The sequence below is a fragment of the Callithrix jacchus genome, chromosome 2, assembly GCF_049354715.1.
Source record: "Callithrix jacchus isolate 240 chromosome 2, calJac240_pri, whole genome shotgun sequence".
Classification (NCBI taxonomy): Eukaryota; Metazoa; Chordata; class Mammalia; order Primates; family Cebidae; genus Callithrix; species Callithrix jacchus.
In genome coordinates, this window is record NC_133503.1 from 69564451 (window position 1) to 69590893 (window position 26443).

General features: G+C 53.1%; 2 protein-coding genes and 1 long non-coding RNA gene across 7 annotated transcripts in view; all 3 read right to left on the reverse strand.

The window, feature by feature from the left end:
* Nucleotides 1-7847, reverse strand: part of TSPAN17 (tetraspanin 17) — a 29763-nt gene extending 21916 nt beyond the window's left edge. For 3 of the 5 annotated variants that reach the window (XM_017969644.4, XM_035290652.3, XM_054251909.2), the window contains exons 1-5: nt 7584-7847; nt 3383-3433; nt 3149-3295; nt 2111-2281; nt 36-161 (exon numbers count right to left, since the gene is read on the reverse strand). In XM_017969644.4, the coding sequence (XP_017825133.1) occupies nt 36-161; nt 2111-2281; nt 3149-3295; nt 3383-3433; nt 7584-7670 (582 nt within the window). In that variant the 5' untranslated portion in view covers nt 7671-7847. The remainder of the gene's footprint in view (nt 1-35; nt 162-2110; nt 2282-3148; nt 3296-3382; nt 3434-7583) is intronic. The other 2 variants (XM_054251910.2, XM_035290651.3) reach the window with 2 other exon arrangements.
* Nucleotides 7848-9391: 1544 nt separating this feature from the next.
* EIF4E1B (eukaryotic translation initiation factor 4E family member 1B) lies at nt 9392-12544 on the reverse strand. The gene is made up of 6 exons (XM_017965162.4): nt 12076-12544; nt 11585-11680; nt 10898-10961; nt 10131-10244; nt 9857-9996; nt 9392-9506 (listed from the first exon to the last, which is right to left on the reverse strand). Exons 1-6 carry the CDS (start codon nt 12414-12416, stop codon nt 9392-9394), a joined length of 870 nt encoding a protein of 289 aa, XP_017820651.2. The 5' UTR covers nt 12417-12544.
* A 3958-nt stretch (nt 12545-16502) lies between these two features.
* On the reverse strand, nt 16503-26427 carry LOC118151354 (uncharacterized). The gene is made up of 3 exons (XR_004739548.3): nt 25950-26427; nt 19724-19820; nt 16503-19288 (listed from the first exon to the last, which is right to left on the reverse strand). It is a non-coding gene; the product is annotated as an uncharacterized LOC118151354 (long non-coding RNA).
* Nucleotides 26428-26443: the final 16 nt, after the last annotated feature.

The following is a 26443-nucleotide window of genomic DNA, read 5'->3' on the forward strand; positions in this document are numbered from 1 at the left end:
ACACCCCTCACGTCTCCTCCCCAAGCCCCACTCACCGCAGGGTCCCTAAGGCAGCAGGAGAAGGGCACCCCACAGCGTTCCCGGCTAGGGTTCAAGTCAGTGCAGTTGAAGTAGATATTGAGGTTCCAGTCGTTGGGGCCTCGGGCTCCACAGCAAGACCACTGTGGGGGCAGGAGAGAGCCCCAGGTGAGCCAGGCCCACCCCAAGAGCCTCACCCTGTCTGGGGATAAGCCCAGGCTGCAGGGAGACAGGGCTGTCTGGGAAGGGACTGGGACAGCCAGGTAGGTGGCAATTTCCCCACCCCCACAGGCCTGGGCCCCACCTCCAGGTTGGTGGAGGCAGAGGGGTACAAGGGAGGGGACCCTGAGCTTGCCCCCCAACCCAAGAGAGTCTAGAAAAGGGAGGGAGTAGGACAAGGATAATGGTTCAACGACTGTGGCTTCCTCCGAACTACCTGAGAGGCAGGCACTAGGCCAAGCCCTGTGGCGGCAGAGACTGCTGAGCCACGTCTGCACCAGGCCTCTCACACTTGCCCCAGAGGTTCTACAAAACCCTCCTCTCTCAGTGCAGGAAAAGGAGGGGAATCCTTCCCACTCCCATCCCTGCCACCCCTCCAGAGCCATCCCACTCCATTTCCTCCATGCTGGCTCGCATCATCCCACACCCCATCACCCCCACCCAGAACACCCTATGATGTCCCCTAAGCAGGGGCACTGGCAAGGTTGGGATCTGCCATGAACCATGGTCTTTTGGGGCACATGGGTGTGGACAGCCTTCACTGACCAGAGCAGCACAGGGTCTAGGGGAGCTCAGGCTCAGCGGCAGACACAGGCAGGTCCCATGGCCAAGCCAGAGAGCTGGGGAGCCAGGCCTGTCACGTGACCTGCATGCGCTGGTCCCAGGGCAGGGCTCAGCCTCCACCTGCCTCCTGGCACCTGCTCAGCACCAGCTGCTCCCTTTCTCCCTTCTCCTCCTTTGGGAGGCTTCAAGCTCTCCACCCAGAGACCATCCCTTTCTCCACCCTTCATTTTGACTTTTAATCACAATGTATAATTTTGTACACACACGTGTACATGCACACATTTGTTTGTTCTGCTTGTTCACCATCTGTCTCTTCCCGACTGCCATCCCTGCGATGGCAGGGTCCCAGCTTTTTTCCCCACCAGACCCCCAGGGCCTGGCTCAGGGTCTGGCAATGGTAGGCCCTTAACAATCCTATGCTGAATGAATGAATGGACCGCATCACAACTGCCTAGCTATGTCTGCCTCTGCCCTAGGTTGAGAGCTGCTTGAAGCAGGCACCAGCTCTGCTTCATCTCTGGATCCCAGAGCTGACTCTTGGTGGTGAATGGTGCCAAGGGCCTGTGGCCATGTGTGGGTGTGATTGTGTGTGACTCATGTGTGACTGTGGAACCAGGTGTAGGTGTAAGTGTGATCAAGTGTGCCTGTGTGTGACTGGGTGTGGGTGTGACTGTGGGTGACAGTGTGTGACTGTGTATTTATGGTTGGGGGTGAGTAGGCGAGATGGTGCAGGTGGGAGGCAGCTAGGGTTTTGTGAACTCTTCTCTGGCTGCTCTTCACTGGGGTTAAGTTTGCAAGCTTGAGGGCAGAGTTTCCGTCAGCGGTGTAAACTCTAATATGTACAGAGGTCAAACAGTATAAATGAGAGATAAGGGCTGACAGATATAATAAAACGCAGAGTGTTGGGAACAGTGGTAAACAGAGAGCCTCTGTACCAGTAAAAGGGTGGCAGTGACATAGTCCCAGCCAATACTGTGGGTCCAGGGTTTAGCAGAAGTAGAAATCTATATTTTTATGTCACATTTCCTCCATTCTTCCATGTGTCATAGGCCCTGACCTGGGAGCTGCCAGTGTGGAGCCCATGGCCTCTGTTTCCCAAGGCTGTGTCCCTACGGTACTAGGCAAATGGGGACCCATAAGGATCACCAGGTGCTGGCTCTCCTTGGACGAGAACACTCCTGGGTCTCTTTCCTGGGGCGCGCTAGCCCAGGTGGGTAAGGAGATGGTCCCATCACAGGGAACTTGCTCCCTCATTCATCTGCCAGGAAGGTGCCTCCTACAGGTGGCCCAGGGTGGACACTGGACTCACGTATTCCTGAGCAAAGTCAATGAGGTTCTGGAGGTCAATGTCGTCCCGGTAGGCCTTGACGTTGTTGTTGATGAAGAGGTTGAGCTGGTCTCGAATCCAGTCCTTGAAGACAAAGGCCAGGATCCCTGTTGCCAGCTCCAGGAAGAAAATGAGGCCGAGGAACATGGAGAACTGGGGTTGGGAGCATACAGACAGTGGGGGTTGGAGATGCAGGGCTCTGGTGACCTCCCAGGGCTTGTGTGTGCCACAGGGAGGAGCTCTATCCCTACTTTCACCAAGACCCAGAGGCACCGAGAGTCACCACCTTCCATTATTTTAGTATTGTTATATCATGGTAAAAGGCATCTGTTCTTACCTGTGCATCCATTCCCCTTTGTCTGGTATTCACACCCTGCTCTCTCTGAAAAACCATCCTCCATGCAAACCTTTAGTTTCCAAGGTTTGGATGGAGCCACCTCCTCACCCGCCTCTCCCCCATACCCCCCAGTGGAAGATACAGGACTGGGAAGTGCCCAAGCCCACCTATCAGAGTACTGCCTCCCTCAGCCTCCAGGGATTGGTCCAGAGGCAGCCAATCAGAGCCAAGGAAATGTAATTAAAGCACTTCGGAAAAACAGTTGGGAAGAGAGCTCTCAGCCTCTAGCAGGAGTTCCTGGGAGGGCATGGGGAAGCCAGCTCTGTTCCTGAGCCTCCCGCCACCTGGGAATGGAGCCAAAATGGGGGTGGGGAGACCTAGGAACCAGAGAGAAACCAAGCCAAGTGACACCATGGCAGCCCCTGGACCAAAACGCACCAGCAGCCAGCACACCCCTGGGCTTTTCTTATTTGAGTCAACACATATTTTATGCTTGGGCCACCAGGATATGCTCCGTCACTTAGGATACCACAGAAAGGACCCTAGTAAATATAGATAACATGAATCTAATGATGACAACTATAGCATAATAATAAAGCTACCCATCATTAAGCTCCAACTGTATTGCAAGAATGGATGAGAGGAGATTGGAGTTCCCAGGGGATCTCGGGGGCAGCACTCACAAACTTGAGCAGGAAGGTGTTCTCCCGGAGGGCCCCGATGCAGCCAGCAAAGCCCAGCACCGACATGACGCCTCCAACTACCACAAACAGCCACACTGGGTCAAGGCCTCCCAGATCTGTCAGCGCTGAGATGTTGGAGAGAACGCCCTGTGCCGGGGAGCAGAGGCAGGTGTAGGGAGCTGACCTTCCCACCACCTTGCCCCATGCCAGCCCCATGCCTGCCCACTGCCTTACCTTCTCACCCCAGGCCCAGAGGCCGATAGCCAGGAACAGGGCTCCCAGCACCTGCAAGGGCAGCAGCAAAGAGCTCAGGGCAGGAGCAGCCCCAGGACCCTCCCCCTCATCCTTTCCCACTGTCCAGGGCCTTTGGGAAGCCAATGGAGAGAGGAAGAGGCACAGGGGCTGTGAACCGGATCTGGGGTTCTTTCCATCTTCCCAATAACACATCCCAGTGCTTCTTTCCCACAGGACACAGCCTGGAGGACTGAACCATCCCCTAGCCTTAGAATGGACATCAGGGGCCCCTTCCTGAAACTCCAGACTGGAGCACACAGTGGCCAAGACACTCCTGCCAAGAAGCAATAGCAGCAGTGGTGGTGGCAGTAGTGGTGGTGGCAGTAGTGGTGGTGGCAGCAGTGGTGGTGGCAGTAGTGGTGGTGGCAGCACGCTGAGCCTTTACCCCAGCTGGTGCTGGGGTTCTGGGCTCCTAGCCTCCTTTCTGCACCTTGCCAAGTCCAGCTCCCCTGATGCCCTAAAGCCCCATGACTGCTGCCCCACCCTCGACACTCCTCCCCAGCCCCATCCTACCACCTTAACTTCTACCTACCAGAGTCAGTTTACGTGGCTCACAACCAAACACCCCTGAAAGAGGAGGAATCTCAACAATCCCTAGCAGGATCCAGCTAGAGGATCCTGGCCTGTGCCAGTGGCTTTGCCCTAGAAAACCCATGGCCACAGCTCTGCCTGGGCCTTCGGAACGCTAGCTAGACTCCCTACTGGGACAGTCCAAGTGCCCCTCCTCCGCACTCAGCTTTCCCACCATCCTGCCTCAATTCCCTACTGGGAAGAGCCCTGGCGTCAAGGCCAGTTACCCTCATCCCTGACCCTGGGCAGGTCCGTAGGTATGCAGTCTCGGAGAGGGGAAGCCAGTCATACCCAAACCCAGAGCCATGACCCCACCTCCTAAGACCTCCCCATGCACCTGCTTTCTCTGCAGGCTCCCTCCCCTCAACACATAGCCACGGCCAAGGCCTTTATCACCTTCTCTTCCCTGACCTTGGGCTCCCCACACTGCTCTATTCTTTCTCTGAAAACATCTTCCCTTCCCTCCTGCCTACTGGGTCTGCAGTGAAACCAAACATCTCTTCTCCTGCCTCATCCCACTTGACCTGTCCTTGGCCTTCAGATGGGACTGAGTGCCAATTTTTCCTTCCTGAACCCCACCTCAGTTAACCCCATTCCTCCCCGAGCTCCTTCCGAGGACGCTCTGCCTTCACCTGCCCCACACCTGCGCTGGTCTCCCGGCCTTCAGCCTCAGCCTTCTGCCCTTCGTCCTCCTCATACTCTTCTTCCATTCCATTTAGACACTGGCATCTCCCGATCTCCACCCAGACCTCATGCTGCTTCCACACCCCTACATCCATCCACCTGCAGCAAACACCTCCACAACCCACCAGCACTGACCCTTGTCATGCCAGGAATTTGTTGGTGAATAGGATGGACTCATGGACCTTATACTCCAGCAGGGGAGATAGACAGTGAGCAAGCCGACAAGAAAACTTCAGATCCAAACAGACCCCGTTCGCAAATATCAATCGGGGTGATGAGATAGGGGATGCTGGGGGTTGGAGGAGAGCTTTAGAGAGGGCAGGAGGGAGGGTAGAGGCATTTGGCTGAGGTTTTAATGATAAAAAGAGCAAGGGGGGGCTGGGCACGGTGGTTCACGCCTGTAATCCCAGCACTTTGGGAAGCCAAGGCGGGTGGATCATGAGGTCAAGAGATCAAGACCATCCAGGCCAACAGGATGAAACCCCGTCTCTACTAAATAATACAAAAAATTAGCTGGGCGTGGTGGCACACACCTGTAGTTCCAGCTACTCGGGAGGCTGAGGCAGGAGAATTGCTTGAACCCAGAAGGCAGAGGTTGCAGTGAGCTGAGATTGTGCCACTGCACTCCACCCTGGCACCTGGTGACAGAGTGAGACTCTGTCTCAAAAAATAAAAATAAAAATGAAAAAGAGCAAGAGGGAAAACGCTATTTTAGGAGGAGGGATGGGCACAGACAAAGGCCCTGACACAGGACCATGTCTAGTGCAAGGAACAAACTGAAGGGCAGCCAGCACAGATCCACAGGGCCCTAGAGGCTGTGGGGAGGAGACTAGACAGTACTCTAGGAGCAGTAAGAAACCGCCAGCAGGGTGGCTAGGCACAAAGGCTCACGCCTATGATCCCAGCACTTTGGGAGGCTGAGGTGGGCAGATCACGTGAGGTAGGAAGTTCAAGACCAGCCTGGCCAACACAGTGAAACCCCATTTCTACTAAAAATACAAAAATTAGCCAGGTGTGCTGGGACACACTTGTAATCCCAGCTACTCAGGAAGCTGAGGCAGGAGAATGGCTTGAACCCAGGAGGTGGAGGTTGCTGTAAGCCAAGATGACACCATTGCACTCCAGCTTGGACAACAAGAATGAAACTGTCTCAAAAAAAAAAGAAAAGAAAAAGAAACCACAAGCAGGTTCCAAGCAGAGCAATACCACGGTCCACCTGACATTACACATGAAAACCTCTGGGCCTGTTTCATAGGTAGCCTCCCTTAGGCCACCTTGACCCAAACCTGAAATCCTCTCTCCAGCCCCCAGTGACCCAGGCCAGTCGATTCAGCCTCTTGGCTTTCCAGCCAGCCTTCCTCACCTTTCTTCCAGCCCAGCTTTGTCCCAGCCCTGACCCCCACTTCCAAACCTCCAGGCCCTGCCCCTCACCCACCCGCCACACAGCAGCCAGGCAAGCAGCCTCCAGAACAGAAGCCAGATCAGACCCATCACTGAAGCCCTCGCTGCTCCATGCCACCTTAACGTAATACCCTACACTCTGCCCCGGCCCAGGCCCCACCCACAAACCCGGGTCTCTCATTCCTGCTCCCCCTCAGTATTTGAGGTTACCTCTGCTCACAGTTCTGCCTCACCTCTACCCTCTGCCTACTGGGCCGTCACCTTGGCTCTGTACTTTCTGACTGTGTGACCCTAGGTAAGTGACTTCTCTCTATTCCTTCAGTTTCCCCATCTGTAAAATGTAGATAATAATAAGGTAGTTGTGAGAATACAACAAATGGATTTCATTGTAACAGCTTCACAGGCAGATTCTTTATCCTCACCTTCCAGACAGGAAAGCTGAGGTCCAGAGGAGAGGTGACTTGCCCAAGGTATCACAGCTAGGCCTGCTACAGCCAGGCATCTGACTTCCTTGCCGATGCTCCCACCCACACCCCACTGCCCACACCCTCAAGAGCCTAGCGCTGCAGTGCAAGGGCACCCACCACACCAGTGAGCTCAGTGGCACATGGGTGGAGGGCAGTGCCACTGAGTCCTGCTGAACACAACTGAAAGGGCCTGGCAGCTTGATCCAAGGCCTCAGGAGCAGAGACTGCAGAGGCCACAGCTTTGGTGAGACGGGAAAAATGACTTGGCATGGCCCTGGGGCACAGATGCCACCCTGGGAGCGGCACTAGCAGCTCCCTTTCCCCGGTAGAGGCAGCCCCACCCAGGAGCCTTGTCAGCTGTGGAATGTTGAATTCTGTTTCCCAGGGCCAGCTCCCAGGCTCTCAACAGAGGAGATCCCCTCCCAGCCGCCAAGGACTCGCTACTGACCCTCCCTGCCTCTCCTGGTAGGTCAAGCCTCCTTGTGCGGAACTGGGGTGGGGAGAGGGCTGTGACCCACCTCACTTTGCAAGGAGCCTAAGGTGAGGCACCTGACCCAGGTACTACAGGAAGGGAAAGGAGGCCAGGGAGGGAGCCTGGCGGCTCCCTTCGCGCCAGAATCTCCTCCCCACCGGCTAAACCAGGGGTGGGGCTTGGCACACATCCCATATCCCAGGGTAGGAAGGAGGCTGGGCGAGAGAGGGGGCGACCTGCACCTAGCGCGCCCGTGGGGTCTTCAAGGAAACACCTTCCCTTTCTCTACCGGGCCTCGGGATCACTCAGGGAGACCCCCCCCACTCCAACCCCCACCCCGCGCTGTAGCTGGGACCAGCCCCCAGAAATCCGGGCCTCTCTGTATCTATCTCGGGTGGTCCTGGAAGTGGGCGTGGGGGTGGCAGAAGTGGGGGATGGTCCCGAGCTCCGAACTCTTGGGGCAGGGAGTGGTCTGCCCCCTCAGAAGACTGAACGTCCCTCTCCCACCACTCCCCAGCACAGGGCAAGGCGCAGACCCCACGCTCACCCAGAAAACAATGTTGAAGCCAAACAGGAAGTATTTCCCGCAACAGCCGACCTCGGGTTCCTGGAAGTGCTGGTGCTTGCCGGGCATGGTGAGCGGCCACCCGCCGGCCGGGAAACCGGAGCCGGGAGCCAGGCCCAGCGCCCCGCTGGCCGCCCTGGGCTAGAGCCGCCCCGGGCCTAGCCGGGCGGCTGCGGCTTCATGGCCGCGGCCACACAGAGCGCCAGTCGGGCCCCGCCCGCCCCTCAGGGACCGCCCTCGGCATCCGGACCGCCTCGCCCTGAGCCCTGCGCTGTTCCCTCCAAGCCCCGCCTCTGGGCCGAGCTCCGCCCTCTCAGCCCTCAGTTCCCTCGGAGCCCCGCCTCCCGACCTGCCTCCGCCCCCACAGCCCAACTCAGTCCCGTTTGAACCCCGCCTCTGGACATGGCTCCGCCCCCGCAGCCGGACTCGGACCTCCTCGCAGCCCAGCCTTCGGCCAGGCCCCGCCCCCGCGCCGGTCGCAGCCGCGTTTCCCAGCGTCCTTCAGTTGCGTCTGAGACGCCGGCTGATTGTGCCAGTTACTGCTGGCGTGAAGAAGCTGTAGCTCCCCCTGCTCGGTACCAGCGCCATTCCAGTCCCCAGCCCGCTGTTGTAGCCCATCCCAGGGGGAAGAGTAACTGCTGCTCCGGTGGACGGATGGGGACACTGGTCCAGATTGAGTTTTTAACACGTGCAGGACGTTTTGTCATAGTGGAGTCGCAGCAGACTCACCTTCACCCCGCAGAAATTCAGCTGTGCTAATCCTGACTCAAAACTCAGACCAAAGGAGGGCCTGGGGCTTGTGCCACGCCTGCTGCGCCCTGCCAGGGGCATATGCCCCAGCACCTGGCTCAAGTCCCCTTGGTGGCTGAGGTCCAGCCGTACCCCCTGTCCCCCATACCTGCCTGGGTCCTGTTCAGGCTCCTTGGTACCTAGTGATCGCACATGAGCCCCTACAAGGCAGGACAGGGGCACAGCAAAGTTCGGGGGTACCTGAATCTTACTCAAGTTTAGAGCCCTCTAAAAATAATTCCAACGTTGTTCAGAAGTATTTATTTAAAATAGGAACAGAAAGATGCTTAAGCTTTATTATAAAGTTTATCTACTTCTACCAGAACCATGGTGAGGCTTAGCCCAGCATTCCCCCACCTCCACTTCAGTCTGGCCCTGAGGCAGGTAAGGCCCAGACAGCCCTGGCCACAGCTGGTGAGAAGGGGAGCGGCCCTGCAAGGCTCTCTCAGTCCTCAGCAACCCACACATCCCTCTGTACAAATGATGTTGTTCACCCTCCAGCCCTCAGCCCTTGGGGTGGGCAGCCCCACTTCAGGGACCCACCCACAGCTGGTGGAGGGAGGGGATAGCATCCAGGGTGAGCTCTGAAGCTACAGAGCTGGTGAGGTTTTTAAGCAGAGTGACCCCAACTCCTATCCCTGAAGTCCAGCTCTCAGAGTGTCTGTACCCTGGAGCCCCCACCCATGGAAGAGCGCTGGACCATAGGCTTCTCTGCCTGCCATAGTGCTCTTCTTCCCCCATGACTCAAACCTACGAAGGAGTTTCCTCCACCCTGCTGCTGTCCTGTGGCTTCAGGACAAGCTAGATCCTCAGACTGCCACCACTACCCCCACCTGGCCCCTAGGCCCGACTCATGTTAAAGAGTGTGCATTCCAGCTCACTGGAAGAGAGATAAGAACCAGGCTGTGTGATTCCCCAGTCCTGCCCCACCCCCATCCCCCAAAGTTATAACGCTCAGGTGGTGGCTGTCCCATTACACAGGAGGGGTGCCAAGGCCCCCCTCACACCACAAACTTGTTCTTGGCTAGGGAGTTGCTCTTGGTGGCTGTGTCTGCATGGGCCTGGTACCCAATGACGGTCTTTGGGGAGAGGCCCAGGCGCTCTTTGTATACACGCCTGCAGGTGCGGAGGACACAGGAAAAGAGACACAGGTAGTCACCAGAGGGTCCTAGAGATAATTCAGGGCACCAGACACCTACCCTCATTCTGGCCACAGCCACTCCTGTTGTGTGTCTTATGCATGTGGAAACCCAAAATAGGACCCCTTAATGCAATAGGAGAGCTGCACTGCAGTAATAGAAAGGGTTGGAAATCTGAACGCTAGACCCTTCCATACAGGTGGGCAAGGCAGAAGGGAGAGAGGCTATGGAGACTTCCAGAAGTCTCCCTTGCAGGCCAAGCCACCTCCACCCACCTTCCCTCTCGAAGAGACCCAGCCCCCACCCTGTGCCAGAGACTCTCCTCACCCAATGTGCAGCACGCCTGCCTGGTTTTCCGCCTCCCTTGTCCACACGGCGATCTTGTCCCCCTTGGTGCGGATATTGACGACGGCCCCACAAACATCCCTGCTATGCTCCTCAAAGCTCTCCCCGATCAGACACAGCAGCTAGGCCGGAAGTAGGGGGTTGTGAAATCACTAGCTGGGACATAGGGACTGCCCCACCATCCTTGAGACCACTGCCACCGTGAGGCCCACACAGCCCATCTCTATTCCTGAGGACCCTCCCCTCTCCAACTCACTGTCTCCAGCCACAGCCGGTCCAACTCAATGTGGCGCTGCTGCTTGGCCAGGCTGACCAGCCAACGGCCACCCCACTTATTCTTGCTGTCCTCCCACATGGGCTCGATGCCATCCTGCAAGGCAGATGGCAAGTCAACTGCCTCCCTGTGTTCAAAGGGAAGTGGGGACCCACCTACCCTCCCAGCCTATCCGCCCTCTGCTGAGGCCCTAAGTAGGCCAGATTCTCTTCTGCTCCTCCCCTCAACGCAAGCAGAATTCCACCCCCAGCCACTCAGCCCCGGACAGATAGCACTGGTCACCTTTTATAGCCTTGTATATGTGCATTTGTTAAATGCATATATTAAGGAAGCCTGGGAAGGTGGTGGGGAGGTGGGGGGGGAAACCCCAATGCAGGTAAGGGGGACATCCCGGGCTTGGTTGCAGGGTTCCCAGGCTGGGCAGGAGTCACCTGGGGAGATCTCTAAACACAGTATCCGCCCTCCAGGGACAGGTGTGGCATCAATGAGTGTCCTCAGGCAATTCTGATGCCCTTCCCTAGTGAAGGAGCCAGGCCAGAAATCTCTTTCCCTCCCTCTTCCCCTTCCAGCCTCTTAAGGTCCTCCGAGGTACAGCTGGAGCCTGACTGTCCAGGTCAGAAACTGCAACTCTGCTGAGAGGTGGCTCGTTGCACCTCACCCCTATTCCTGTGAGGGATTAACGCAGCAGAAGCTGGGAGGGATCAGCTCCTGGTCCCTTTGCAGGAGGGAAAGAGGAGAGCAGAGCTTACCTTGAACAGGGCATAGTCACAGCCGGAGGAGAGTTTGCTGGCCAGCTGGATGTGACTGTACAGCCTGGACAGAGCCCCCACCCCATGCCAAAAGTCAAGGCTTTTTAGGGCCTGGTTCCAGTTGGGCTCAGTCTTCCCAACTCCTCACCTGACCCCATGGCCTCCAAGCCTTTGCTTACACTGGCCTGCCACCTAGGATTCCACCCCCACTTATCCAAACTCTCAAGACCCACCTTCTCCACGGAGCATTCCCTGTGAGCCAACCCCTGGGGAGGGTTTTGGACCCCCAGCGCGTCCCCTCCAGCTAGAACTGGGGCCTTCTCGCCCTCCCTAGGGCTTGTGCAGCCCTTTTCAGATCCACTCCCTTGAGCACCTGGGACACCAAGACAACCGAGTCCTCCCTTTGCAACTGAGACAGGTTCAGAGAGGGGAAGGAGCTTGCCAGGTCACAAAGCCATTGAGTGTCTGAGTCAGCTCCCTGGGCTCCCTCCCTTAGCCCTAAGAAGGTGATGGGATGGGGGTGGGGGGTAGCCCTACACCCCCTGGGCAGAACCCACCATGCCCCAGGCCTCACCAAGGCTGAAAGGCCCTAGGGAGGCCTGGGCTGGCTCAGCCTGGAGGGAGGGAGCCTAGAGCTCAGAGTGCCCCCCACCCCTGACCCCAGCCCTGCTGGGGTCAGACACTTACGCCCAGAAGTCCTCCACAGTGTCCACCTTGGTGACCAGGTGCAGGTTATCCTGCCAGGCCCGGCTGCGGTCGTTCTTGAAGAACCACAGAGCCCACCTGGTAGGGGAAGGGGGCGGGGGGGGGCGTAGCCAGGAGGAAGCAGAGAGCCTGTGAGTACACCCCCGGGACACCTGGACTGACAGGGAGGGCCCTCCCTTCAAGGGCAAACTGGAAGATGAGATTTGGGGCACAGAATCCCCCTCCACTCAGATGATTGAAGTCAGTTGTCCTGAAGGACAAGGGAAGAGTGGTCGAGGGGGAGGATATGACCCACAATTTCCGTGGGGTTAAAGCTGGAAGGACCAACAGCACTCAAGGCTTAGGTCAGCTCTGGCCTCCCACAGATGAAGAGCTGGGGCTGAGAGAAGAAGGCGTTGCCCAAGGCCAGGCTGCCAGCACAGAGGCTGGCCTGAAAGCAGGGGGCTGTGTCCCACCTACAGACCTCTGCCTACCTGTTTTGCAGGGGGTGCAGCTCCCGCTTGACTTTCATGGGGCTCCCCACCTGGGCCTTCCCTCTCAGAGACAGTGAAGTCCTCGGAGAGTTTGGAGCCTCTTTTCCCATGGGCATCCCCTCTGCTACCTCCTTCTCCTCCCGCTCTGGGATTCCACCCTCAGCTTCACTCACCTGCGTAGAAAAAGGAGTCAGGGTAGGCTGTGGGCTATGGGCTGTGAGCCCTGGCCCTGGCTGTCCCCTTGCCCACCCTGCCCATCCCGTGCTCCAGGAAGGACTGGAAGGGGGACTCACAGAGCCTGCAGTAGCCATGGAGCTCAAGCTCCACGGAGGACCCAGCATCTGAGAGGCCCCAGCTACCAGCTTTTAACTCACCAGCGCCTGCTGGCCCACCTGGGGCAGGGGAGGGGGCGGGGCCATGGTGCAGGGGGTAGAGAGGCCAGCCTGTTTACTTCATCAGCAAGCATTTAGTGAGTGTTGTCTTCGTGCAGGCCTGGGGCTAGTGAAGCAGCTGTGACCAAGCCAACCCAGCCCCACACAATGGGGGCCAAGACATGAACGTAAGGGTCAATATTTGGAGTCTGCCCGAAGAGAAAGCAAGGTCTGCATCCCATGGAGAGTGACCCCTGAATGTGGGCTGTGGGCTGTGAGCTCTGAAGCTGGCTGTCCCCTTGCCCACCCTGCCCATCCCCTGCTCCAGGAGGGGCAGGCAGGGGGACTCACAGGGCCTGCGGAAGCTGGCGTGGACTGACCTGCAGATGGCAGAAGCAGTGACACTGACAGCCGTGGGCCGTCGGCACCATCCCATTCTCGCTAGAGCAGGCATTCATCTGGTCTCTGGAAGCATCTGAGTTTGTTTGTTTGTTTTAAATAAAATAATATTTTTGACTAGGGATGAAGGGATCTCACTGTGTTGCCAAGGCTGCTCTCGAACTCCTGGACTCAAGTGATCTCCCATTTCAGCCTCCCAAAGTGCTGGGATTACAGACATGACCCACCATACCCAGTGGCATCTGAGCTTTTAAAAAATGTAATCGTCTGCCAACATATAGACATAGGGAGATTTTACACTAAGAGTCACACTTTTGGCTTCTATTGAGAATTTGGAAAGGTCCTCCTGGACCCACTGCCTCACAGTGCACAGTCCCTTTGGAGGGACACATGAGGCTCCCCACAGCCCCCATCTTACCTCCTGCCCCACCTGAGTGATCTCTGCCTGGCATGAATGATGAGGGGCAGGGCCATAGCCCCACAGCCTGGATTTCAGTCCTGATTCTACCCTGACTGCAGCCAACCCCAAGCGTCACTGAGTTACTTTCCCCATCTGTAAAATGAGAATGTTATTCATACATAACTCAGAAGCCTGTGGATGGTATTGAATGATATATAACACACAGCACCCATAGAACAAGGCCTGGCTCATGCTCAGCAGAAGTCAGCTGAGGGCTCCCCCAGGCTGGGGAGGCTGGGACTGAAGGAAAGCAGGGAAGCTCTGGACACCCTTCCTCAGCCTTCTAAGGGACTTGGCTGAAGCCTCTTCAAGTCCTTTAAAGTTTTGCATTCTCCCCTTGGCCACTTTTAGGGTCCCAGATGTGTAAAAGGCCCTGCTCCTCCCCGACACCTGGGGAGCTCGTGACCATCTGGAGGCTGAGTATTTACTCAACCCACCTCCCCAAGCAAGCCCTGGTATGTGCTAGGCACAAGGTGAGGTGCTGCTACAATGATGAGCGAAAAACGAGCGAGACCTGTGCTCAGGTTTATGAGATTATGCATCCATCAGACAATCCGTGCCATCACAAACACAACCCACCCAAGGAAACGGATTCAGGGATAGGAGAACATAAGGAAGTCCAGGATGCAAGCTTCGGCTTCAGAGCTTCGGGTCTCAGGTGCGTGTATAAGAATCACCTGCAGGGCTCGTCCATCATAGGTTGCTGGGCCCTGCCTCAGAACTTCTGACTCCTTAGTTCTGGGCTTGGGCCTGAGGATGTTTCCATTTTACTTATTTATATTGTTTTGAGACATGGTCTCATTCTAGTTGCCCAGGTGGGAGTGCAGTGGCATAATCTTGGCTCACTGCAGTCTTGACTTCTTGGCTCAGGTGATTCACCCACCTCAGCCTCCCAAGTAGCTGGGATGCACCACTACACCCAGCTAGTTTTGTGTGTGTGTGTGTGTGTGTGTGTGTGTGTGTGTGTGTGTGTGTGTGTGTGTGTAGCTGGAATTTTACAGATGTGAGCCATCGCGCCTGGCCCAGGATGTTTGTATTTCTTTTTCTTTTTTGTTTTTTTTGAGACAAAGTCTTGCTCTGTCACCCAGGCTGGAGTGTGGTGGCACGATCTTAGCTCACTGCAATCTCCACCTCCAATTCAAGTGATTCTCCTGCCTCAGCCTCCCGAGTAGCTGGGATTACAGGCACACATCACCATGCCCAGCTAATTTTTGTATTTTTAGCACAGACGGGGTTTCACCATCTTGGCCAAGATGATCTCGATCTCCTGATCTCATGATCCACCTGCCTCAGCCTCCCAAAGTGCTGGGATTACAGGCATGAGCCCACCAGATGTATGTCTAACAAGTTCCCAGATGCCACGGATCAGGAACCCCATTTTAAGAACTAAGTTAGAAGAAGCTCACTAAAGAGGTGGTATCTGAGCTGAGACCTAAAGCATGAACAAGAAATAACTAGGAAATAATTAGCTGGGTTGGGGAGGGCCTCTCCAGGAGTGAGAACAGTATGTCCAAAGGCCCTGGGGCAAAGGGAATGTGAAATATCAGAGGACAAGAAGACAGGTCAATGTGGCTGAAGCTAAAAGGGGAAAGGAATCGGTAAGCCTTGATCCTAGCAGCAGTGAAGAGCCACCGAGCATTTCAAGTGCCTACAGACTGGCTAGGGAGGCAATCAGATATACTTTCAGCAGGTTCTCTGGTTTGCTGTGCAGGAAACAGAACCCTGTGGCTGCAAGAAGGTGTGGGGAAACACTGATGCTAATGCGGTCATCCAGGTGACAGGCAGCAGAGAAGACAGAGAGATGATGATACATTCAAGAGGAATGTAAAAGGAAAACTCAGTGACATTTGGTGATAGGCCCTGGAGGGGTGAAGCACTGTGTCCCACGTATCTATTGCTGCACAACAAACCACCCCAAATGTAGCGGCTTAAAACAATCATCAGCCAGGTGAGGTGGCTCGTGCCTGTAATCCCAGCACTTTGGGAGGCTGAGGCAGGCAGATCACTTGAGGTCTGGAGTTTGACACCAGCCTGACCAACATGGAGAAACCCCTTTTCTACTAAAAATACAAAATTAGATGGGCATGGTGGAGTATGCTTGTAATCCCAGCTACTTGGGAGGCTGAGGCAGGAGAATTGCTTGGGAGGTGGAGTTGTGGTGAGCCGAGATCACACCACTGCACTCCAGCCTGGGCAACAAGCGCGAAACACCATCTCAAAACAAACAAACAAACAAAAAACAATAATCATTTTTTATGCTCACAAGTCTGCAGCATGGGCAGTGCTCAGTAAGACAGCCCAGTTCTCCTCCAAAGGGAGGTTAGCTAGGGTGGCTCACAGGTTGAGGCTGGAGTCATCTGGTCACTCATACGTGGGGCAGCTGATGCCAGCTGTCAGCTGGAGCCTCAGCTGGGGGTGCTGGCCAGGACGGCTCTGTGTGTTGTCTCCATGTGGCTGCTTGGCTTCCTCATGGAACAGTGGCTGGGTTCCCAGAGCAGGCATCCCAAGAGACAGGAAGCAGAAGCTGCCAGTTTCTTAAGGCCTGGGCCTGAAACCTGGCACCACATCAGACCCACCGTATTCTACTAGAGTCACAGGCCCAGATTCAAGGGAGGGACATACTACCACCTCTCAGTGGGAGGAGCATTGAAGAAATTTGGACAGAGGGAGCACTGGAGGAGAACCAGGCTGGGAAGAGATCACAAATATAGATTTGTTGTTGTTTTGAGACAGGGTTTGCTCTGTTGCCCAAGACGGAGTGTAGTGGTACGATCATAGCTCACTACAGCCTCAAACTCTTGGCCTCATTCTCCCTCCTCAGCCTCCTGAGGAACTGGGACTACAGATGCACACTACCATGCCCGGAAGATTTTTAATTAAAAAAAAAAATAGAGGCCGAGGCGGGTGGATCACGAGGTCAAGAGATCAAGACCATCCTGGTCAACAAGGTGAAACTCTGTCTCTACTAAAAATACAAAATTTAGTTGGGCATGGTGGCGTGTGCCTGTAGTCCTAGCTACTCAGGAGGCTGAGGTAGGAGAATTGCTTGAACTCCGGAGGCAGAGGTTGCAGTGAGCTGAGATCATGCCATTGCTCTCCAGACTGGGTAACAAGAGCGAAACTCCATCTAAAAAAAAAAAAATAGAGACGGGGCCTCAATATGTGGCCCAGACTGGTCTCAGATCAGCCTGGAAGGGTTCAAGTGATTCTCTGCCTTTGCTTCCCAAAGTGCTGGGATTATAGGTGTGAGCCACTGTGCCAGCCAGGAATCTACGTCTGATGAAGAAAAAGGAAGAAAGGGCTCTCCCCTAGTACCATGCATGGTCTTAGCTACCTTACAATGGTGGCCCAGAGCCCAGCATGAAATGACCATCCCAATCACATCCCTTCCCACCACCTTCCACAGCTTCCAGCCTGGGAAGCCCCTGGAGTCTTGGATTGGGGTGACTAAGGAGAGACCTTAAGAGCAACCCTCTGGCCCTACAGGGGTCCTGGCCCCTCCCCAAGGCCATCCATGTCTGTCAATGAGGGACATCTTCACGGCGGGATTGAACCAGCAGGGCCCTTGAATCCCAGTCCTATCATTCTGTTCCTAAAATATCTTGAATCTGCCCACTCCTCTCCCTCCTGACTCCCCTGACCCCTGAGAAGCTGGCTCTGACCTTGGCTACTGCGTGAGTCTTTCCTGACGCTCCATTTGCTTCCACTCCTGCTTTCCTACAGAAAGTTCTCCAGGTTCCTCAGGGGGATCATTTAAAATATTAATCTGGTCTGAGTGTAGTGGCTCACAGCTGTAATCCCAGCACTTTGTTAGGCCAAGGTGATGGATTACCTGAGGTCAGGAGTTCAAGACCAGCCTGGCCAACATGGTGAAACCCCGTCTCTACTAAAAATACAAAAATTAGCTAAGTGTGGTAGCAGGTGCCTATAATGCCCATCTACTCAAGAGGCTGAGGCAGGAGAATTGATTGAACCTGGGAGGCAGAGATTGAACTGAACCGAGGTCGCACTACTGCACTCCAGCCTGGGTGACTCTATCTCGAAATAAATAAATAACAATAACAAAATATTAATCTGATCACATAACTTCTCTGTTTTAAAACCTTCCAGGACACCCAGGATGTGATCCAAAGTTCAGATCCTGGGTTTGCAAGTTCATGGGTGACTCAGCCTCCCGTGCCCTGAGCACATGGAGTCTCCAAAAGGCCAGATTTGCTCCTGCCTCAGGGCCTTTGCACTTGCAGTCTCCTCTGCAACTATTTACAGAATTTCTCCTTGTCCTCCAGGGCTTGGCTCACATGTCACCTTCCCAAAGAGGCCTTCTCTGACCGCTACCCTATATAGGGAAGAACACTCTCCCCCATACACTCTAACTCATCACCCTGTTCTATTTCTTTCTTAGCGCTTAACACTACTTATTCATTTATTCATTAAAAAAATAATGACCTACCAATTACTTTGTGCCACGAACTGTTTTAGGCTCTGGGGAGCACAGCTGTGAACAAATTTGATGGTTTCTCCTCTTTGCATCAAAAGCCCTAGGACTAAGCCCTGGGACTTTTCTGTCCTGTCAGTACCTGCTGTTTCATGCCCCCATCCAGTAATGGGCACTAAATGTCATTTAGACGGTGATATGCTTAGCCGCCACCAGAAATCCAGAAGAGCACATCCAACTGCCTGCCTGACAGCTCCATCTGGGTATCTAATGTGCATCTCAGAGTTACCATGTCCAAAACTGAATTCCTGACACCTCCTCTGCCCTCCTCCAGACTTGCCCTTCCCATCATCTTCTGTACCCTTCCAATTGCTCAGCCAAAACCGTTGGAATGGTCCTGGAGTCCTGCCTTTCTCACCTGTTAGCACATGCCATCTTCAGTTCTCCCTTTAAAACGCCCAGGACCCAACCACTTCTCTTAGTCTCCATTGCTACCACCCCAGCCCACATGACAGTCATCCTGCCTGTGTGATGGTGACTGTCTCAGGACTAGTCCCCAGCTTTCACCCTTGTCCAAGAACGGTCCACTCCCTACTCCCTCCATTGTAGCCATTAAAGTGAAAGCTGGATCACTCCCTCCTCCGTTCACAGCGCAGGAGCCCACAAGGCCGGCATCCCTCCAGCCCTCCTCTCCCTCACTCTGCTGCAGCCACAGCGGCCTTCAGTCATGCGGATCAGACAGATCAGAAGTGCCAGGCGCCTCATGCCTTAGGACTTCAGAGACTGTCCCCTCACTTCTTAACCTCTCTCAGGGGAGTGTTCAACCCCTCAGCCCCAGTGCGGCAATTCCTATGCTTCCCCTCCTTCACTGCCCCCAGCATTTGTCACCTCCTGACACACCATATATTTTACTGATTTATTTTACTCATCACTTGCCTTCCTCTACTAGAACAGGGGGTCCCCAAGGCCTTTTTTGTTTGTTTCTGAGACAAAGTCTCGCTCTTTCACCCAGGCTGGAGTACAGTGACATGATCTGGGCTCACTGTAACCTCCACCTCCTGGGTTCAAGTGATTCTCCTACTTCAGCCTCCCAAGTAGCTGGAATTACAGGTGCACACAACCATACCCATGCACACCATACCTGGCTAATTTTTGTGTTTTTAGTAGAGATGGGGTTTCGCCATGTTGGTCAGTCTGGTTTCGAACTCCTGACCTCAGGTGATCTGCCCGCCTCAGCCTCCCAAGTGCTAGGCTTACAGGCGGGAACCACTGTACCCGGCCCCCAAGGCCTCTCTTGTTCATAGCTGTGTCCCCAGGGCCTACAACAGCATCTGGCTCATGGGAAGTACTCAGAAGTCAGAGGTAGCAGGGAGGATTGGTCATCAGATTTAGCAAAGTGAGTGTCGCTGATGATTTTAACAAGAGCAGCACACTGGAAGCATCTTTTGTGGTTACTAGTTGTGAATTGTCTGCCCCATCCTACTCGAACACTGAGTTCCAGAAGGGCAAGGACTCCATTGGTCTTATTTCCTGCTGCATCTCCTGTACCTGAAATGAAATTGACACACAGTAGGCACTCAGGGAAAACTGATTGAAAAGAACAAAGGCTGGTGACTTTCCCTCTCTGGGTAACAATTCCCTCATCTGTAAAATGGGAATGAAAATGCCTGCTTTGAAGGATTGCCGTGAGGACTTCGTGACTTAATAGATGGAGTACTGGGCACGTTATACATGTTCAGCAAATGTCCCCCATTTCCCTCCCTGTTCTCAGCTTCCCGTCCTGCCTGCCCTGCAGGAATCTGAGGCCTCTGGACAGCAAGAACATTGCTAAATGTTTAATCTGCCAGGTGCCATACACAGAGTTACAAAGGCACATCTGGATTTTTGCAGAACCCAGGCAGGGCTGGGATTCCCAGGATATGCTTAAGAGAACTCTCTGCTCCAACTGCTGCAACTGGGATTTTCTCTAAAATCCTTTCTCACCTTCTGCCATATTCCCTTCCCAGAAGCTTCCAGAGTCATTGTCCTTAGTACATTCCTAGGAAGAGGAGCAGAAGAAAAGAATGGAAAGGCCCATTTCCTGAGGAAAGAGACAACAGAAACCATGAGAGGTCCTGAGGACTCACAGGTTTAGGGACTGGCCACTGGAGACCCATGAGCTTGAGCTTTGCCACTCCATGCTATAAAGGGTGGTAGGGGGTATGTGACAGGGAAAAGGATCCATCCTGCTAGAAAAGTGTAGACCCAGTATCCATGCCCCCTTCTTCTGAGGACAGCACATAGGGAGCAAGAGAGAAAAGTGTAGCAAATATTAATAATTGGTGAATCTAGCTGGGCATGGTGGTTCAAGCCTATAATCCCAGCACTTTGGGAAGCTGAGGTGGGCAGATCACCTGAGGTCAGGAGTTCAAGACCAGCCTGGCCAATATGGTGAAACCCTGTCTCTACTAAAAATACAAAAATTATCCAGGCATGGTGGTATGTGACCATGGTCCCAGCTACTCAGATGGCTGAGGCAGGAGAATAGCTTGAACCCAGGAGGTGGAGGCTTCAGTGAGCTGAGATTGTACCACTACACTCCAGCCTGAGCAACAAAGCTAGATTCTGTCTCAAAAAAAAAAAAAAAAAAAAAAAAGGCCAGGCTCAGTGGCTCACATCCCATCACTTTAGGAGGCAGAGGTGGGCAGATCACATGAGGTCAGGAGTTCAAGACCAGCCTAGCCAACATGGTGAAACCCTGTCTCTACTGAAAATACAAAAATTCACTGGACGTGGTGGCATGTGCCTGTAATCCCAACTACTTGACAGGCTGAGGCAGGAGAATCACTTGAACTCAGGAAGCAGAAGTTGCAGTGAGCTGAGATCATGCCACTGCACTCCAGCCTGGCAACAGAGCTAGACTCCAACCCCTAGCCCACCAAAAAAGAAAGAAAAAGACAACTGGCAGATATTCTTTTTACCCTACCTCCCCTCCTCCTGCTGTCTGCATTGACATGATGGCTGGAGCTACAGCAGCCAACTTGGGCCATGATGATGAAATTCATGTACTCAGAATGGTGCACCAGAAACATAGGAGAATAGGTTCTTGATGACTGTGAAGTCATCACAGCAGCTGTTGACTGCCCACCACTGGACTTGTTTAAGTGAAAGAATCAATGCCTGTTTTGCCTGAGCTTCTGTGCTAGCAGCCAAATGAACTTCCTGCCTGACTCAGAATTTAACCTATTTTCTGTTACCTCAATACTCTGGACTTTGCCTGCCAGATCCCTTGCTAGGAATGCTCACCACCACTTGTAAGGTCCTTCTCATCTTTCAAAACTCAGCTTGAATGTCACGTTCTCCTGGAGGCCATCCCCTGCTGCCCCTTCCCTCTTTGGGCTCACTGCTATTCAGCTTCCCAACCGCCCACTTGCTGCCCATCCATCACGGACTATCCACTGCCGGCCTCCCTCTAGCATTTAGTCAACCTCTATCCCCAAGGTCTCTGTGCACTCTCTTCAGCTTCTCCTCCTTTCTCACTTGAGGGCCTTCTCAGTCTTTCTCCAGGTTCCTCTGCCTCTGGCCACCCCTGAAGGTTGCAGCACTTCAGGAGTCTGCTCTGGGCACTGTCTTTTCACTCTCCATGCACCCCTGGGCAATCACACTCAATGCTATGGCTCCAGCCACCACCTCTCTGCTAATGACTCCAAAGCCAGTGGGGCACTGATCTCGCTTGGCTTACGAGAACAATTGTTAAAACTCCAGGAATTGGGCTGGGTGTAGTGGGTGGCTCAAGCCTGTAATCCCAGCACTTTGGGGGGCTGAGGTGGGCGGGTCACCTGAGGTCAGGAGTTTGAGACCAGCCTGGCCAACATGGTGAAACCCTGTCTCTACTAAAAATACAAAAATCGCTGGGCATGGTGGCATGTGCCTGTGGTCCCAGCTATTTGGGAGGCTGAGGCAGGAGAATTGTTTGAACTCGGGAGGTGGAGGTTGCAGTGAGCTGAGTTCATGCCACTGCACTCCAGCCCAGTTAGCAGAGCAAGACTCCATCTCGAAAACAAGCAATAAACAAAAACCAAAAGCAAAACAAAACAAAAAAAAACTTCAGGAATTGTGTGAGCCAGTTGTTAAAGCCATTACATTATTAAAAATTAAATTATATAAAGTTACAGTTAAATTATGTTAAAAACATAGATAATACTCAAAATGCATAACTTCCTAGTTATTTTACTATTATCTGTGCTCTTAAGGTTATTTTTATCTATGCTATCTGTATCATGAAAAATCGACATAACTGAATTTGAGATATCTGTTCAATGACATCACACTGACAGCTTGGAATCAATGTGATGGGAGTATTTTACCCCACTGACATTGGCAAACTACAACTCTAGGTGTTCCTTCCCGCCTACCCCTCTCCCACCCCAACCTTGGAGAGCAATTTGTTAAAGAATTCTGGCTGGATGCGATGGCTCATGCCTATAATCCCAGCACTTTGGGATCTGAGTCCCACTTTGGGATCTGAGTCCAGCACTTTGGCGACCTGAGTCTCCAGCCTGGACAACATGGCGAAATCCCATCTCTACTAAAAATACAAAAATTTGCCAGGTGCGGTGGTGGGTTACTGTAATCCCAGCTATTTGGGAGGCTGAGGCAGGAGAATCACTTGAACCTGGGAGGCAGAGGTTGCAGTGAGCCGAGATCATACCATTGCACTCCAGCCTGGACGACGGAGTAAGACTCATTTCAAAAAAAAAAAAAAGAATTCTGAGTACACCATGACTCAAATCTGCACCTGAAGCCAGCCTGGAGTGCTTTCCTGAGCTCTGGGCTCACATACCTACTGTCAGCTGGACACCTCCTCCAGCTTGTCTGTCATTCCCCCAAACAAGCTCATCATCATCCCCCCAGCAAGCTGCTCCACCCGCTCAATGCCTATTTCATTTTGCAGCAGCGTCACTCACCCTATTGTCCAAGCCAGAAACCTGGGAATCTTCCTCAACTTGCCCTTTTCCTTCTCCCATAACACCTAATAAGTTACTCCCAAGTGATATTCACATCTCTCCTTCCAGCCCTGCCCCAGCCTCACCAGGGTTTCTGTAGTTCAAGCTTCCTTGTCCCTCCTTTGGAGTGTGCCCCAGCCTCCTTTCTACAGCCAGCCTTATCCAACCCACCTCTGTTTGGCCCCATAAAATGCAAATCTCATTAGACCTCTTGGGCTTAAAATTCTTCAGTGACTTCCCATTTCCTGTGATATAAAGTTCAGGCATGCTTCATCTTCTTTCTCTCTTCCTCCGTCTCCGGGATCCTCCATCCTCCTTCATCTTTCTTTATCTCGAACTCTCTGGCATTCAGGAGTTCTTAATCCCAAACCACAGAAATCACTTCCAGCTGATTTAAGCAGATAAGGAGCTTATTAAATACTGGGCAGTTCATGGGCCAGGTGCAGTGGCTCATACCCATAATCCCAGCACTTTGGGAGGTTGAGGTGGGAGGATCACTTGAGGCCAGGAGTTCGAGACCAGCCTGGGCCACATAGCAAGATCCCATCTCTACAAAAAATAAATAAGTAAATTATAAACAAATAACAAATATTTTTTAAATGGCATGCACCTGTAGTCTCACCTACTGAGGGGGCTGAGATGGGAGAATCTCTTGAGAACAGGAGTTCGAGGCTGCAGTAAGCTATGATTGACAGTGCCACTGCACTCCAGCCTGGATGACACAAAGAAACCTTGTCTCAAAAAAAAAAAAAAAAAAAAAAAATATATATATATATATATATATATATATATATATATATATATGTACTGGACAGCTCAAATAATCTCCAGAAGAGTTAGAAAATCCACATTGGCGACCACGCAGCCTGAAATGATACCCGAAATCCCACCACCAGGCAGACCCATGAAGAATCCCAGCACCATGGCTGGGCATGGACAGTGCAGCTTGTCCTGTTGGTGCTGGACACTCTCACAGTGAGTGTCACTGCTGCCAATGGTCCTTGGCAGGAGCTGCCATCACCACTTCTCCACACCAGAACACACCCCACTCCTTCCCTGCTGTTTCCTGGCACTAGCTTCAGGTCCCAAGTCTGGGCCTGCACCTGTCAGTCACATGTCCTGGCTGCAAGGAAGACTGACAAAACAATTATTTGGCATAGTTATCTCTCAGAAGGGAAGGTGGGCTCTGCTTCAGAAGGTGGGGGACCCCCCTGCACATGGGAAGGGTGCAATTCTAATGCTGAGAGACCAAAAATAATTACAGGTATTCTCTGTGCTAGTTCTTAAAATAATACAATTAAGGCTGGGCGCAGTGGCTCACACCTGTAATCCCAGCACTTTGGGAGGCTGAGGCAGGTGGATCACTAGGTCAGGAGTTCGAGACCAGCCTGGCCAAAGAGACCAGCCTGACCAACATTGGTGAAACCCTGTCTCTACTAAAAACACAAAAATTATCTGGGCATGGTGGCAGGCACCTGTAATCCCAGCTACTCAGGAGGCTGAGGCAAGAGAATTGCTTGAATCTGGGAGGCAGAGGTTGCAGTGAGCTGAGGTCGCACCATTGCACTCCAACCTGGGTAACACAACGAGACTTCGACTCAAAAAAATAAAATAAAATAAAAAAATAATGATAATACAAGTAAATATTATGCAAAGGAAAATAATCAGCACCAGGAAGGAAGGCAATGAAATGTAAAACTTCTTTCCCTGAACCCTCTCAGTCTCATTTCCTAGGTGCAACCCCTGTTAACAATTTTTTTCAGAAATTCTTACAGATGTGTGCCCAGGTGAGGTGACTCATGCCTGTAATCTCAGCACTTTGAGAGGCTTAGGTGGGTGGATCACTTGAGGTCAGGAGTTCAAGACGGGCCTGGCCAACATGATGAAACTCTGTCTCTACCAAAAATACAAGTAGTAGCCGGTGTGGTGATAGGCGCCTGAATCCCAGCTACTCAGGAGGCTGAGGCAGGAGAACTGCTTGAACCCTGGAGCTGGAGGTTGCAGTGAGCCAAGACTGCACCACTGCACTTCAGCCTGGGCAATAGAGGGAGACACCATCTCAAAAAAAAAAAAAAGAATTGTATATCTAGCCAGAATATGTATATGTTTATATATAAGGTGTCTGTGTATAATTATATAGTATGTGATAAGTATGTATATGTATTTGACACATAGAAAATTATATATCCTTATACATCAAATATAATTTCCTTTGTATCAAAATTGGCTCATTCCACACAGTGCAGTTCGGCACCTTGCTTCTCCCACTTAACACCACATGTTGACACACACCCATGTCAGCACACATGGGTCTAGCTCGTCTTTCCCAACCACAGCATGGCGTTCCACTTGGATGGACGTGCCACAGTTAGCTAGCCAGTCCTGTATAGATGATCATTTAGATAATTTTGTTTTCACTACAAAAAATGCTGCAGTAAACATCCTTGCACAAATGTTTTTGTGTGAATGTGTGACTAGAGTCACACCGGATCAATTCCTGGAAGGGGAGCTGTTGGCTCCAAAGGCGCATGCTTTTATGCTTTTGGTAAACACTGCCAAATTGCCGTCCAAAATGTCTGCGCCAATTTGCAGTTCTACCAGCGGCCTGTGAACGTTTTCTGTTTGGTTGGTTGGTTGGGTTTTTTTGTTTGTTTGTTTTTGGAGTCTGGCTGCTGGTGGCCCCCTCACCTAATTACCCATCACTTACACACCCTGCATTTCTGGCCACAGTGCCTTTGCCCGTGCTGTTTCCACAGCCTAAAATTCTCTTTCTCCCTAGCCTGCTTGATGAAATTTTCCCATTCCTGCCAGGCCACAGTTCAGATGTCACCTTCTTTTTATGGCCTTTCCTGACTCCTCTAAGCTGTCAGAGTCCCTTTCCTCTGGGATACTGCAGCTTCTTGGGCGTAATTCTATCAAAGCACTGAGGGCCTACTGTGTGCCTGGGACAGTCCCTACCATAAGCACACAAAAATGTGGTTTTGTCCTCCACCCCGCTCCATCCTGGCTCTCCAGCCGCGCTGTCTTTTGCCGGCATAGTCCTGCCTCGGGGGCCTTTGCACTTGCACTCTGTATGGATCTTGTCCTCACCCCTGGTGGCGCCACGGTGCCTCTGGAAATCTCTGCTCCAATTCACCTGCTGGTAGAGGCCTTCCCTGACCACTCAGTCTCAAGCACCCCTCCCGTAGTCCCCGCGTTACATCACCGTTACCTTCATAACTTACAAGTTGAAATGATCTTGTTGCTTTCGATGTTGATCCCGTTTTTCTGTCTTGTCTTTCACCACTGAGCACATGAACACACACACGTACAAACACCCCCGTGGTAAGCTCCCCGAGACCAGGAGCCTTGTTTTCCTTTTCTACTGCCTCTAGCCTTGAACCCGCACCACTTGTCTAAGCGCTCAGTAAACATTCGTTGAATTAACCATCCCTCTTTTACAGAAGAGGAAACTCATTCAGAAAGGAGAGCCGAGTACCCCAAGGTCCCACGGTTAATAAAAAGCACTGCTGAGATTCGAGCCCAGTGGAACTCCAAAGCCAATCGCGTGATTTCTTCCGCACTCTTCGCACACCGCATTGTCCCCCTCCCCCACCTCCCAACAGACTACGCGAGTCTCACGGCCCGGGCCCCCAGGGGCGCGTCCCGGGCCGGTCCCGGGAGGCTCTTCGGCTACGCGCTCTGTCACCCTCCCCGCCCCCTGTCAGTCAGGCCGAGG